Source organism: Pleurodeles waltl, chromosome 12 (assembly GCF_031143425.1).
Source record: "Pleurodeles waltl isolate 20211129_DDA chromosome 12, aPleWal1.hap1.20221129, whole genome shotgun sequence".
Classification (NCBI taxonomy): domain Eukaryota; kingdom Metazoa; phylum Chordata; class Amphibia; order Caudata; family Salamandridae; genus Pleurodeles; species Pleurodeles waltl.
Genome location: NC_090451.1, coordinates 621,619,206 through 621,634,332, shown reverse-complemented (window position 1 = coordinate 621,634,332; position 15,127 = coordinate 621,619,206). Strand labels below are relative to the sequence as shown.

Here is a 15,127-nt window from a genome sequence, read left to right as displayed (position 1 = left end):
CTTTCGGCATGTTATACTAAAGCGCTATGGAGGCAGGCCTTATGTTAAGACTGAATTACCATTCATAACCAACCTTTCCTGTAGCACTAACTTAGTACACTGTGTTCAGTAACTTTGAGTGCCCAGGAAGATATAGAAACCAATCTCTGTGAAATACAACAGGATGGAGTGTATTTTGTTGTACACAATGGCACCTAATCCTACATTAAACTTCTTAGGAGAACGAGGTATAAAATTCCAATGTTGCAATTTTGGAAATCATTTCAGTTTTTTGGAGAGTAAGCCATAAATGTCTACACTTAAAATGTTGGAAACTTTCGATTTGTTGGAAGAGGACACTTCCATGCCTATATTTTAGAATTAAATAATGCCTACAACCAAAATACTGTTGGTTAAGGCCCCAGGTGAAATCCTCCCAATTCCTATTACTCAGTTTTGAGAACAAAGTGGAAGGCAGACCACAGGATTTGTAAAAGTCCTATTTTTGGGCACAGTGAACGGACAGAGAAGCTCAGGGAGGCATTTGAGACTGAAAGCTTGCATATCTACCAACATAAGAATTCTTCCAAGAACAAATTGGGAAGATATAGTTTAGGAAAAATGCAATATATGGAAGACTTCATTATCTATGTTTTTGGAGATATTTTAACTTCTTATGAACTCAAACCAACTATGCCAAAAAGGGTATAAACGAAGCAGTAAAGTTGCCTTTTTAGATATTTACCAAGCTGAATGTTGTTCAATGGGAGGGTATGTGAAAAGTCTAACTGTTGTCTAAACAAGTCATGAAGAGCAACAGCTCAACATCAAAGACTTTCATATATACCCTTACAAAATCTGTATTTGATTACTTCAAAATCTCTTAATGGTACAAGTGATTGATTTGAAGAAGATTAGTCACAATTGAAGCTTTACTGTATGTAATTTGATAAATGTGTTCTTTGTTGACAGAATCCTGGTTACTATGATATCAAAGCAAAAGATCTGGCAGTGTGGCACGTGCCAAATGTGACACCCATTAAAGACTGGAGGAACGATGCTTTACTGAGATACCGAACAGAGAATGGCTTTCTTCCAGCGGAAGGGGGGAATCTGTTCCAACTTTTCCAGGTAAAGTCAGGGCTTAAAGGGTAGTGTGTATTTTCTGACATTTTCATTTATAATAAAGGTGTAGTGCCTGTCAGGTCAGAGAAATACTCTTGGTATATTTTAAAATGTCCCACAAATGTTATGTATCAAGACTTCACTTCATCTTTTGCTTAACAAACAGGAAGTGACCTAAACCATAAAGATAGTTGGATGTCAGAAAAAAGATGAGGTTGGGAGTTAGAGCCAAAACATTTGCATTACCAGGAAGTTGGTAGGCTTGGAAGTTAGCTCCAACATTCTCAAAAGATTTACATGCTTTATTGCTTTCACTTTACTGAAGACTCCCAAGCAAAGCACTTAGGGCCAGATGTATGAACCGTTTTGCATGGCGCAAACTGCGAAAATCGCAGTTTGCGCCATGCAAAACGGCAATCGCGATGCACATTCACATTTTGCGAGTCGGTACCGACTCGCAAAATGTGAATGCGACTCACAAATAGGAAGGGGTGTTCCCTTCCTATTTGCGACTCGCACCGCGATGCAGAATTGCTTTGTGACCGCGAAAGCGGTCGCAAAGCAATTCGCAGTTAACACCCACTTGAAGTGGGTGGTAACTCATTCGCAAAAGGGAAGGGGTCCCCATGGGACCCCTTCCCCTTTGTGAATGTCGCTAAAAATATTTTTTCAGAGCAGGCAGTGGTCCAATGGACCACTGCCTACTCTGAAAAAATGAAACCAAATGGTTTCATTATTTTTTTTGCATTGCAACTCGTTTTCCTTTAAGGAAAACGGGCTGCAATACAAAAAAACAAAACTGTTTTATTAAAAAAGCAGTCACAGACATGGAGGTCTGCTGTCCCCAGCAGGCCACCATCCCTGTGAGTGCAGGGACTCGCTATGGGGTCGCAAAATGCGACCTATCTCATGAATATTGATGAGCTGGGTCTTTGCGACCCCAAAGCGAGTCTCAGACGGTGTCTGAGACACCGTTCTGCATCCGAGATTGCGACTCGGAAATTGCGAGTCGCACCGACTCGCAATTTCCGAGTCGCAATCTAGGACCTTGCTACACCTGGCCCTTAATCTGATAACTCGTTTATGATAAAATGTAAATGAGAACACATTTGAATGTGATTTTATAAACCTCAAAGGTTCTCTGACTGACTTCTGGAGAGAAAGGAGGTGTGAAATAGGACATCACTCTGGTCCACCCCTCTCCCCCTTTTCAGTGTCTGTCTGTGATGTTTGTACGGATTAGGTATTGAAAGTATCTCTACAAGAAACACTGCACAAACATGAACAAGTTGTCCATAAAAGTCTGAAATGTATCAGTAATGAGACATGATTCAAGACAAAAGACACCAATGCATACTTAAAAAGCAAATATACACAAATATATTTTCAGTGCAGTCCACAACTTGAATGAAACCATGTGGGGTTAAATTGATTTGTAAGATGCTCATGAGCACTTGAGTGCAGCTATATTGAATGCTAACGTGTTGCAGGGAACTATGCTCAGGTTTCACCTGAGGAGCTAGTAGAGCGAACAGAGCTCATACTGCCAAACAGAATGAGATCTGTTTATATCAGGATCCTCCTAGAGAAAGAGGAGGATCTTGGGAATTAATCTGTATGTAAGCAAGGAGGTGATCCAAGGGAGGGTGTCCTAGTGAAGGAGTTTGATAAGCGCAAAGTTTTGAAATCTTTAGGCAGATCAGGAGCTTGGTGCATCAAGTGTGTGTCTGCATTGTGAACCGAAGGGGCACTCAGAATGTAGGCAGACATTATTTTTCAGAGATAGACCATGCAAGCTATAAACTTATCTGAGATCTTTATAATTGAATTGAGAGACAGATTGCTGGTCAATGGCAACAGGAGTAGGTGATTGCATGTGAGCAATTTAACAGAATAAAGGTCAAAAAGTTAAGGTCAATCTCAACTAGTAAGTATTTCTAATGCAAGAGGCCGATGAGGAGACTCTTCGGAGTCACAGTTCAAGTCAGGTAAAATAAAAGGTGAGATTGACCTTGCAGATTACAAGAAGGTAATAGATGAAAGCAGCCGCGGCTCGCTCCTAATAAAAAGGGTGGGCGGGTGCGGCGAAGTGGGGAGCAGGACATTTAATAATTAAAAATAATAATAATAAAGAAAAAAAATACCTCCTCAGTTGCAGTCGCTCCTCTGTCCCTTGTCGCTGGTGCTGCAGACACAGGCTCCGATCCTGCCCTGAGCCAATCCTGCCGCAGGATTGGCTCGGGCACTCCCAGGCAGACTGGGAGCCTGTGCAGGCTCGCTCCAGCCCACAACTGTGTTGCCGGGCTGGAGAGAGTCTACAGCGCATGTGTATTTGGCTGGCCCGAGACAGCCAGCCAGCCAAACACACATGCGCTCTGAGGGGAGTGCTTTGTGCACTCCCCTCCAAGGCTGTCATCCCCTATGCCCGCCCCTTTCACCATGAAGGAATAATAAGCCCAGTTTATTATTCCTTCGTGGTGAAAGCGCAGCAGCTTCGGCTGTTGCCCGCAGGGGGGGGGGGGTCGACGCTCCTCCGCCCCAATGGAGGAGCCGCCTCTGGATGAAAGATGAGGTTATCGTGTTACAAGAAGGTGAGTTAGGGTACTGTTCTTGGAGTAGTAAATGAAGATAACCAAAACAGGAGCTCATATTAAATAGGAAAATTAGGCATAATGCATTGACTAATCAACACTGAGTAACCAGTGAGGCAGTAAATCACTTCAGCTTGGCTGAGAGGGATTATGGATCAGAATAAAAAGGAGGTGGGTGTCTTCATCCAACAGACTATAGACCAATTCAAAACCGGATGTGAAGTCACCAAGCACTGTGGTGTCCAGCCAGAGGACCAGGGACACCAGGATCCAATCTTTGAGAATGCCCATATACAGAGGAGCAGGTATGATGTTAAAGGATCGCCAGTGCATAGATGATTTATTCTAGTTATTTTTGTTTTCTGTTTTGAACTGTTTGCCAATAATTTTGTTACTACATAGGGGCTTCGCTGTCGCCAGCACAATTCCAATACTATCACAAGAGCAAAAAGCCTTACATCTGCTTCCGCTCAACATCAAAATCGAGAACTAGGAAACAGGCCTTAAACACATGCCAGTCAGGTCATACCTCAGGCCCCTGTACAGTCTGCAATGTCTAGGAAGGTCTCCAGCCATCATGCTGCTACCCCAGCTGACGGTGTGTGCAAGAAAGCTTCAAAATGATCTTAATCAATGCAGGAAATCACTGGTGACTGACTTGTGTGTTGACAATATATGTAGGCAACAAAACAGCTTCTACCATTTGGCACAATTGAAATCTCTTGTCCATTTTCTACTAATTTGCTTCTCCACAGTTGAGAGAGAAATACATACCACAGGCCAATCATATGAGGCTCAGTGATCTATACCTGAAGAAAAGCACTGCAAATCATTTTAAATATGTGAAGCACCCAATTTCCATTGGCTCATCGATTTTCATTCTCAGAGCCTTCTGGGCCAGAAAGACGCACTGCGCGAATGACATAGTAGTATCCCTCTGAAAAATTACTCCTGTACCCTAACAAGAGTGCTCTAAAGTTTTCAAAACCCTAAGAAGTAGTGAGATTACTGATGATTTGAGAAGAATAATGTCACATTGACAGTGACAAACCGAGCAGAAATTACATCACTAATATGAAAATGTTCTTAAAAGATATGCAACATCAATAAAGTAACACTAAATTCTCCCTGAAGTGGCCATACAAAGAAAACTGAACTAGAAAATATGCACTGGTGCTCAAATATGGAAAATGTATTATCACCAAAATGTGGACCATGGGTCTGCTGTGCACAGACCAACTGCTGTAGGTGGACTCCCCTATACGGAATGGGCTTACTGTTTCATCATCTGCCCTCCACACAACAGAAGACTAAGAACAGCTACATTTAGAGTTCAGGTTCCAGTTCTCCTCACCAAGTGTAAGATGAAGTCTAATGGAAGTGAATAGTCAACCTTCTAAATGTGTGTGTCACTCATGACAAGTGAGAGAGTTTTTTTTTTTATAAACAAGATTGTATTGGTTTTTGACGCAATAAACATTACATGAAAAACAGTACCATCACAGGGGTCGAAGATCTGTGGTTTGAATTGGAATAATTAAGCATTACCTGTAGGCGTGGTATGCCATCCACCTTTTCCATAGCTTTTATGTGTCTGGGGATATATATATATGGGTTCTTCCTGTTTAGCATATCAGTTCATCCATGAGTGAGATTTAAGGTTTCTGTAACAAAAAGATTTTATATACTTTATTATTATATATCGAGCGTCACCTTGCTTGTTAAACTGGGTATATTGAGCAAATTATGGGCCTGATTTCGAGTTTGTGGGATGAGATACTCTATCACAAATATGATATATTACAAGAGCCACAGGACACAATGCACTTGCAGTAAGGCAGATAGGGTATCCGTGCCTGCAGTGAAAGAGCATCTCATCAACCAACTCTAAATCAGGCCCTATATATTCGATTGAGGGACTCATATATGGCAGAAAGGCAGCTCAAAATTAAGAGTAGTAGCCCTGGTGCAATTAGCTTTGAAAATAGCTTATTATAGGTTGTATGTATTCACTGCAACCTACAAGGGTTGACGCTCACTCAACAACTCACTCTCAAATTTTGTAACATTTTGGAGGCAAAATAATATTTACAACTGATTTTTTAGAAAGAAGTGTAATTGTGATAGCTGTGTTCATTTTTCACATGTTACTCTTGTCTTGCTTTCCAGAAATACCCAGTAAGATTTGGCATTGCAAGCTGTCCATCTGGCAATGGCCCAGCTGTACCAATTGTTTTTGACAAAGGCAATGCCCAGAAGGTCACAGATTATTACTCACCAAATGGGAGAGGTATGATATGCCTTTAATCCTTTTTAGGGTCGAGCCTGCAAGTGCATGCGCTAGAGCATGCATCTCGCTTCCGAGACTCTGCTGTGTACAGTAAAGGGCTTGGAGTCTGCCTGTCACTTACCATTTGTGGACTTGCGTGGCACTCTTCTTTACAGCAACATAAATCGACACTGCAAGTCTAGCATCACTTCTATTCCTCTGTGTGGCGCAGGGACCAAGCACTGATTGATTCAACTTAATCAGTGCCTGTCCGCTTCTCCTGATGTGATTGAGGTACTATTTTGTTCTTTTTAACTTCTAGTGGCCTGCAAACAGAAGTCGTGTGACTGGCAAAAAACGTGCCCTGCAGGACAAACAGTATTGCACAGTTTTATTTTTTTATACCTAACTTTCTTTTATTTTGCCAAGTAGTATTTCCTCACTTTGCACTCATGTTTTCTTTTGTTGTTGCTTGTGGGTGCGCTGTTCTTAAAAGGTGACTATTATCCTTTATTATTAATCCAAAACATCCTGTCCCACTCCAGTCTAAAACATTCCGCCCCACTCCAATCCAAAACATTCCGCCCCACTCCAATCCAAAACATTCCGCCCCACTCCAATCCAAAACATTCCGCCCCACTCCAATCCAAAACATTCCGCCCCACTCCAATCCAAAACATTCCGCCCCACTCCAATCCAAAACATTCCGCCCCACTCCAATCCAAAACATTCCGCCCCACTCCAATCCAAAACATTCCGCCCCACTCCAATCCAAAACATTCCGCCCCACTCCAATCCAAAACATTCCGCCCCACTCCAATCCAAAACATTCCGCCCCACTCCAATCCAAAACATTCCGCCCCACTCCAATCCAAAACATTCCGCCCCACTCCAATCCAAAACATTCCGCCCCACTCCAATCCAAAACATTCCGCCCCACTCCAATCCAAAACATTCCGCCCCACTCCAATCCAAAACATTCCGCCCCACTCCAATCCAAAACATTCCGCCCCACTCCAATCCAAAACATTCCGCCCCACTCCAATCCAAAACATTCCGCCCCACTCCAATCCAAAACATTCCGCCCCACTCCAATCCAAAACATTCCGCCCCACTCCAATCCAAAACATTCCGCCCCACTCCAATCCAAAACATTCCGCCCCACTCCAATCCAAAACATTCCGCCCCACTCCAATCCAAAACATTCCGCCCCACTCCAATCCAAAACATTCCGCCCCACTCCAATCCAAAACATTCCGCCCCACTCCAATCCAAAACAATCGGCCCCACTCCAATCCAAAACAATCGGCCCCACTCCAATCCAAAACAATCGGCCCCACTCCAATCCAAAACAATCGGCCCCACTCCAATCCATTTAAATCTGCCTCACTCCAATCCATTTAAATCTGCCCCACTCCAATCCATTTAAATCTGCCCCACTCCAATCCATTCCAATCCATTTAAATCTGCCCCACACCAATCTGCCCCACTTTAATCCAAAACATTCTGCCCCACTCCAACCTGCCCTACTCCACCATAACTGACTCAACTCCATAACATTCTCCCCTACTTCAATTTGCCCCACTCCAATCCACCTCACCCCAATCCAATCCACTTCACCCCAATCCAATCCACCCCACCTCATCCTAATTAACCCCACTCCACTCCATCCTAATTCACCCTACTACAATTCAGTCCAGTACACCCCACCCCACACCAATCCAATTCACCCCACACCTATCTAGTCTGTCCCAATCCAGCACAGCCCTATCTTCCCATCCTAATCCAGTGGACCTCATCCCAATCCAGTTCACCCCACCCCAATCCACTCCAGTCCAATCGACCCCCTCCACTCCAATCCAACCCACTCCAACTCACCCCTACTCCAATCCAGCCCACCCCAATCCAGTCCAACCCAATCAATCCAATGATGTCCACTGCTACCCAGTCCACCTCACTCCAATCCACCAACACCACCCCTTTCGATCCCACTCCATTACAATCCACTTTAATCCACCCCACTCCAGTCTACATTAATTCACCCCACTTAAATCCAATCCACCCCACTCCGAACCACTTTAATCTACCCCTCTCCAATCCAATCCACCCCTCTCCAACTAATCCACCCCACACCAATCCAAGCCATCCCACTCCAATCCAGTCCACTCCAAGCAAATCTAATCCACCTCACTCCAGTTGATCCACCCCAAACTACTCAACTCCGCCCCATTTCAATCCACCCCAATCCAATCCACCCCACCACAATCCAGTTCAAACCACCCAACCCAAATACAATTCTATCCACCCCACCCCAATCCAATCCACTCCAATTCAATCCACCACACTCAATCAAATCCACCCCATCCTAATCCACCTCACTCAATGCAATCCATTGCACTCAATCCCATCCACTTCACCTCAATGCAATCCACCCCACTTCAGTCCACCCCACTCCAGTTCTGCACACGCAAATCCACCTAACCCCACTCCAAACCACCCCACTTCAATCAACCCATCCCACCCCAGTCCAATCCACCACACCACACTACACTACAATCCAATCCAATCCTCCAGTCCACCCCACCCCAATCCAGTCCAATCCACCTCGTCGCACTCCAATCCAATCACCACCTCCAGTCCACCTCACCCCATTCCACCACACGCAATTTAAGGCCACTCAACCCCACTCTAATTCAATCCACCTCTACCCACTCCAATCCAACCCACTCTACCCCAATTCAATCAACCCCACCTCAGTTCAGTCCACTGTACTCCAATCAAATCCATCTGGCCAAACCCACCCTAATCCATCCCACTGCAGCTCACCACACCATAATGCAATTCAATCCACCCCATTTCAGTCCACCCCACTCCAATCCAATCCACTCCACCTCACTCCAATCAACCACACTCACTCCAATCCACCACACTCTATCCCAATCCAATCCAACCCACCCCATTTCAGTCCACCCACTCCAATCCAGCCCATCCAGCCCACCCAACTTCAATTCACCCTACTCCAATCCAAACCACCCTACTCCATTCCACCCCACCCCACTCCAATCCATTCCACCACTCCAATCCAATCAAAGCCATCCCTCTCAAGTACAATCCACCCCATTCCATTCCATTCCACCCCACTCCCATGAATCCAAGCCACCACACTTCAGTCCAATCTAATCCACCCCACTCCAGCCAAGCCCTATCGCTCAAATTCAAACTACCCACCCCAATCCAATGTAATTCACCCGACTTGAATACACCCCAATCCAATCCACCTCCTCCACCCAAGCCATCCCATACCATCCACTTAATCCACCCCATTCTACTCAATCCACTCCACCCCAATCCAATCCACCACACTCTACTCCAATCCAAACCACCTCTCAATCCACTCCACCCAAATCCACCCTACTTTACTCTATGAAACTATCTGCCACTGAACTCTACTCCCCTCTACAACACTGTGCTCCCACTACTCCACTCTACGACACTCCAAGAAATCCACTCTATGGCACTCCATGCCACTAACTTTTAGCCATGCTGAACTGCAGGCACACTGGTGTACAACATGGCAAAACACATTGCCAAAGCCAATAGCTCTTGTATTGACCTATTGGCTTTGCCGATGCTTGTAATGTTATGCAGCATAGTCTGTAATTCAATAGAAATGGGGTAGCTATATTAATAAAGGCAACTCGTTTGCCAAAGTTTTAAAGCTACAATCTCAGGAGCCCAGTGCCCTCTTTCTCTTTATTCAGTTCCTGAACCAGAGCTGTACAATACAAAGAGAGGGACAAAATTAAAAACAATAGGCCAGATTGATAAATCTGTTGGTGAATGCAAGTTTAACTTATACAAGTGTAAAAATCACGTTTGTAAGGCTTTTTTAAATTCTCAAAAGTGTTTAAACTTACAGCGGTTTCTGTGTGACATAGGCCCTCAATAAGAGTGGCATCGTATTTTGGTGCAAAATTTATCGCATGGATACAATCTGACACCGATGTGTTCAGATTATATGAAAAGTAATAATGATAGAATATTTTGAGTTTTTGGTGGAATAACATGCTGAGTTTGGTGCTTACCGCACCAAAATCTACATGTCCCAGTGAAAATTAGGCTATTTCCCCATGTTAAATTCCAGTAGGCTTTACCTGCCGAAGTGCATCAAATAGTTTGACCTTTTTCTCACCTGGTAATTATCACTTATAATTGCAATCCATGCTTAAAAAAGTGTTTGTGAATGGATCACCAATTAACGGGTAACCTTTATGAGGTCCTGCATCTTTCATGCAAATGGGTACTGCACTTTCCAGGGTGGGATCGCCTTGATGCAAGTAAACAGCAGGAAACTGTCAACAAAATTCACAAACCATTTTGCGACCCTTTCCCTTTCTCAAAGTATTGGGAAATTAACACCTGCCAAGGGCAAGTGAATCCCTTTACAGGAAGTCAAGACGAAGAAAGCATCCTCCAAAAATGGTGGTGGGGATTAGAAGTCAGAGCAACTCTGCAGCCTAAAATATTTTCCTACTGGAGAATAAAATAAAAAAAAGAAAGGTGAGCAAGTTTCTTTTGTTCACAAGTGTATTTTCTCAAATGAAAAACAAGGATGGGGCAATCTGACAGTTCCCGAAAGACTGGTCTGAATGCTCAGTGAGTTTAGGTCTGTTTTCTGGCTGTTTGTGGACCTGTTTTATGGTGGTGAGGCTCAGTTTTACTGCTGATCCCGCTATTACCAAGGATATTGTCTGCTACAAACACACATACATATAGTCCCCCATACCTTGCAATAACACCTATATAGCATGTCTTTACAAGTTCAAACATCCTCATCGGTGGATCACCTATTTAGCTCTCTAACTTACTAATGGTGGTCACTTTAATATTGGTACCTGGGCCTATTATCTGTCTCAGTCTGACTCTAAGTATATATGCCTGAGCAGTGCAGGATTCAAGTGCATTCTGAAGTCTACAGACTGAGATACTACATGAAGCAGATGGTGGTCTTTTTTTCTGTGTCAACATTGGTGTAGTCATTGTAAAAGAAATACCAACTGGTAACTGCAACATAGCAGAAGGCAGTCTTTAATATCTTTACAAGGCTGAAGTACAGTAAATAGACAAGAATCTACTAAGTAGGGGTGGGCGGAACGTGCTGTGTTTCATTCCATAGAATTCCATGGAGTTTCATAAAAATTCTGTGAGTGCTACAATTTAGCGTTGATAGCTCAAGAAGTGCTGGAAAATCAGCACAAACTGCACCAAGCATTGTGCAAGAGTGCATGGCCTTTTGAGTTGATTTTGCTGCCACTGGAGTAGAAAATCTACTCAAGCAGCAGCCAATCTACTCAAGCAGCAGCCCTCTGACCATGACCACTTGCGACCACCCGTTTTAGAAAATCGTGCTGGGGACACCAAGTCTCACTGGTGCTCACCAGCTCCCATTTTGTGGAGCCTTGGAGAGAAACATTCTGTCAAATGGATATTGGTGGAATTTAACTGACCAGCATTAAAGAGTAACTTGGAGTGACCAAAGTTCTGCCAATTCCGCCCACTCCTCTCAGACTGTAGTCTTTTCAATATTGATAGGGCTTGAGCCAAAGTGGAAGGACTATTTTCTGCTATACTTGATTTGATGACAGCAGTCTTTAGTATCTACAGACCAGTTGCCACAGTAAAAAGCTTCTTTTTTATATTTGGTACAGTACGCAACAGTCTTCCAAGGGCATTGGCAAAGCCAATAGGTCTGACTTTACTGTAATTACATGTTTTTTTTTTTTTTGTTTTTTTTTTAGTTGTGTTTAAAGAAGTTATGAGAGACAGCTCATGATGTCTCTTTCTATATCTAAGTTAGAATAGTGATCTCGGTATTGTATCACTGTTCAGCTTGGGAAAATGTGTCACCTAAAGGGTCTCAGAAGCCGGGCAAATGTCACACAGAAGCACACCATAAACATTAAAATGTAACATATATGTATTCAAAGAATTTGCAGGCTATGAGCTTTGTTACTGGAAAGGAGGCATAAAACTGTCATTTAAAATGTGATTACGTTGCTGTACATATTTGACAGTTAGTCAACAGCCAGGCACTGGAAACGCTGTGTGTATTGCAGATGAGAAAGTAAAAGTGTTCTACAAACACTTTCACAGCAGTACATTGCTAGATGCCATTTTTAAAAAAATTATTCCGGCCTGTACATATAGATTTAAATGTGAAGTTGTTATAAGGGTGATTTTGGACGTTCAAACAGGCCGTTAGGTTGAAAAAGGCGACGGCAGATTTATTCTTATTGAAACTTTTTGATTGCATCAAGTTAAGTTGTAGACTTGACACCAAGAATCGCATAGAGACAGAGTTTAACCTGTGGACAATATCTGGGTGTGGGCTCCTGGGGGCTGCAGCTTCTATAACCGGAGACAGCAGGCGCACAGGTCGGGTGTGAATGTGAGGACGTGTCTGAGACCAAAATAAGCAACGAGAACCTGTTCGACAGTGAGCCCCAGGCCACACCACACGCAGGGCTGCACAGTTCAAGGTATCCAGTTATGAAAACTTTTTAACTGCGCATTTCAAGGCATACATTTCAGGAAAGTTTGTAACCGCACATTTAAAGGCACCCAGCTGTGGAAACTTTGTAACTGCGTGTTACAAAGCACCCAGTTGTTAAACTGCTTTTTTTTCGAAGCACACAGTTATGGAAACGTTGTAGCTGCACATTTTAAAGCACACAGTTATGAAGACTTTGTAATTCGCATTTCAAGGCATTCAAATGTGGAAACTTTGTATTGCATTTCAAGGCCCTCAACTGTGGAAACTATGTAATTGCGCATTTCAAAGCACCCAATTATAGAAACTTTGTCAGTGTGCATTTCAAAGCACACAGCTTCGAAAACTTTGTAACAGTATATTTTAAAGCACACAGTTATGTATACTTTGTAACCGTTAAAGTCAGAGCACACAGTTATGTAAAGTTTTTTACCTTAATGTCAAAGCACACAGTTATAAAAACTTTGTTACCGTTAATGGCAAACACACAGTTATGAAAACTTTGTTAATAGCGCAATTTTAAATCGCCCAGCTGTAGAAACATTGTAATTCGCATTTCAAGATGTGGTAACTTTACAACAGCGCATTTCAAAATACACAGTTATGAAAACTATCGGGCAGATTTAAGAAAAGTGGTGCTGCACCCAGTGCAGCGCCACTTTCCTTGCGCCCATTAGCGCCCCACTACCGCCACCATGTTGGCACTGTATTTAAAATACAGCGCACCATGGCACATGGTAGGAGGCAATAGTGTCAGAATTTTTTACGCTATTGATGTACTGTTCAGGGATAGCGCCAACATTTTGGCTCTAACCCTGAACAGTACATAGGGGCCAATTGTAACTAATGGTGTGCCCTCTTTTAATGCCTGCTCTGAGCAGACGTTAAAAATGCAGAAACAAATGGCACAAAGAAATCTTTTAGATTTCTTTGTGCCTTTTTTTACCCCACCCCCCCATGCATACATTATGTCTGCACCAAGGGGTTATAAAGTGGCGCAATGCATGCATTGCACCACTTTGCAAATAATGTGCAGCGAATTTTCCCTTGTTAGGCCACATTTGTGTAAACAAAAAATGATGCTAATGTGGCGCAAGGAGGTGCTAGGCCCTCTTAAATTAGCGCCTATGTATTTGCACACTTCAAGCCACACAGTTTTGGAAACTTTGTAAAAATGCACCATAAAATGTATTCAGACGAACGTGATGAAAAACAGGAGTTCAATGAAAAAAGGTGTTTCTCAAGCAGAAAAACATGAATATGCATGAAAGGTACCCTAAGCTGCAAGGGTGTTAATGCCAAGCTTAAAACTCAAATAACTCCTGATTTATGGTAGTCGTACACACTTGCTGTTGTGACAGAAGTACTATGGACTAATGTGAAGACACCAGAAAACTCTCTGTAACAGATCTAGAATTCCTGGTCCACTAGTAACCGTAACCCTTATTCCAAAGAGCTCTTTACAGTGAGACAAATGCTTAAATAGAAAGAGATTAATTTAGTCAGTCATTCTTATCCAGGAATCTTCATATCATACATGTTAAAGCCAAGCTGCAGCTTCTGGATATACTCTAGCACAAAGTCTTCTGTTGATGGACTAGTGAACTATGGTAAGATTAGGCCTAATATTACCTTCTAAGTCCTGAACTCAGGATGGGCATTTGTTTCCTAAAGTGCTGAGAAGAAATTAAATCACCTCTAATTCGTTTGACAAAGGAATAATTTGATGAATGGAGCCCTTTGTTCTAAAATAGATCTGAGTTTTAAACTTATTTGGCCCATAACAGTTCGCCTACGTCTAAAGATTAATAGAAACTACATTGTCATATTCGTCTTGAATGTTAAATTTGTGATGAGTGTCTTTACTTTTTCACATGTGAAAAATCTGTAGTGCTTTCCAAAGTGATGATGAACAACGCTGTCACTAAGTGGGGATAAGTTAATGTCTGGGTTTTAATAAGCTTGTATGTCTGCTCAGCAAGGAACAGAAGCAAAATATAAGTCAGAGTTTCCACAAAAGCAAATGCCCCCTCCCTTTCCCCTGCCGCTGTATCCTTTGATAGCCCAGACAATTGCACATCCTGTAGGTGCCCTCAATGCATGACGGTATAATCACTCCAGAGGTGGAAAATGGGTTCTGAGATGTGGAATGATACTGCACCGTTAGCTCCATGTGGACTTGTAGAGTTGGGAGTAGCCTAGGCTTTCACTTGAACAGGTATGAGAGCATCTGCAAGCCCTGGGATGGAATATCCGTGATGGACTACTTTATTACGGGTCATTCCTGCAAGATATAAACTTACGCAATTCTCCTCTAGGCTGATCCAAGGAAGATGATTCAAATAAGCAATGGCTTAAAGAGACTGGTCCAAAGTGACCAATGGCTTGAGATTGTGAGCCACAGCCCACTTTCTGTTCATGTTCATGGCATAAGGTGTTTGGTGAAAGCACTCAGAGCCCTTGAAGCTAAGGTTTAAAAAGTAAGAATGATTTTATAGCAATTTTTCTATGCATGGATTCCCTTTCCTTTCTTTGGAGGGCACTTAAATTATACTAAATACCTTTGTTTGTACTTTTTAAGTGTGTCTATAACATCCAAAAACATTTGTGATG

The 15,127-nt window shown here is 42.9% G+C and overlaps 1 protein-coding gene across 1 annotated transcript in view; it reads left to right on the top strand.

The window, feature by feature from the left end:
- Positions 1-15,127, top strand: part of LOC138268384 (intelectin-1-like) — a 49,438-nt gene that overhangs the window by 20,141 nt on the left and 14,170 nt on the right. Inside the window, exons 5-6 of the mRNA XM_069217967.1 lie at positions 952-1,110; positions 5,865-5,985. Coding sequence (XP_069074068.1) covers positions 952-1,110; positions 5,865-5,985 — 280 coding nt within the window. The remainder of the gene's footprint in view (positions 1-951; positions 1,111-5,864; positions 5,986-15,127) is intronic.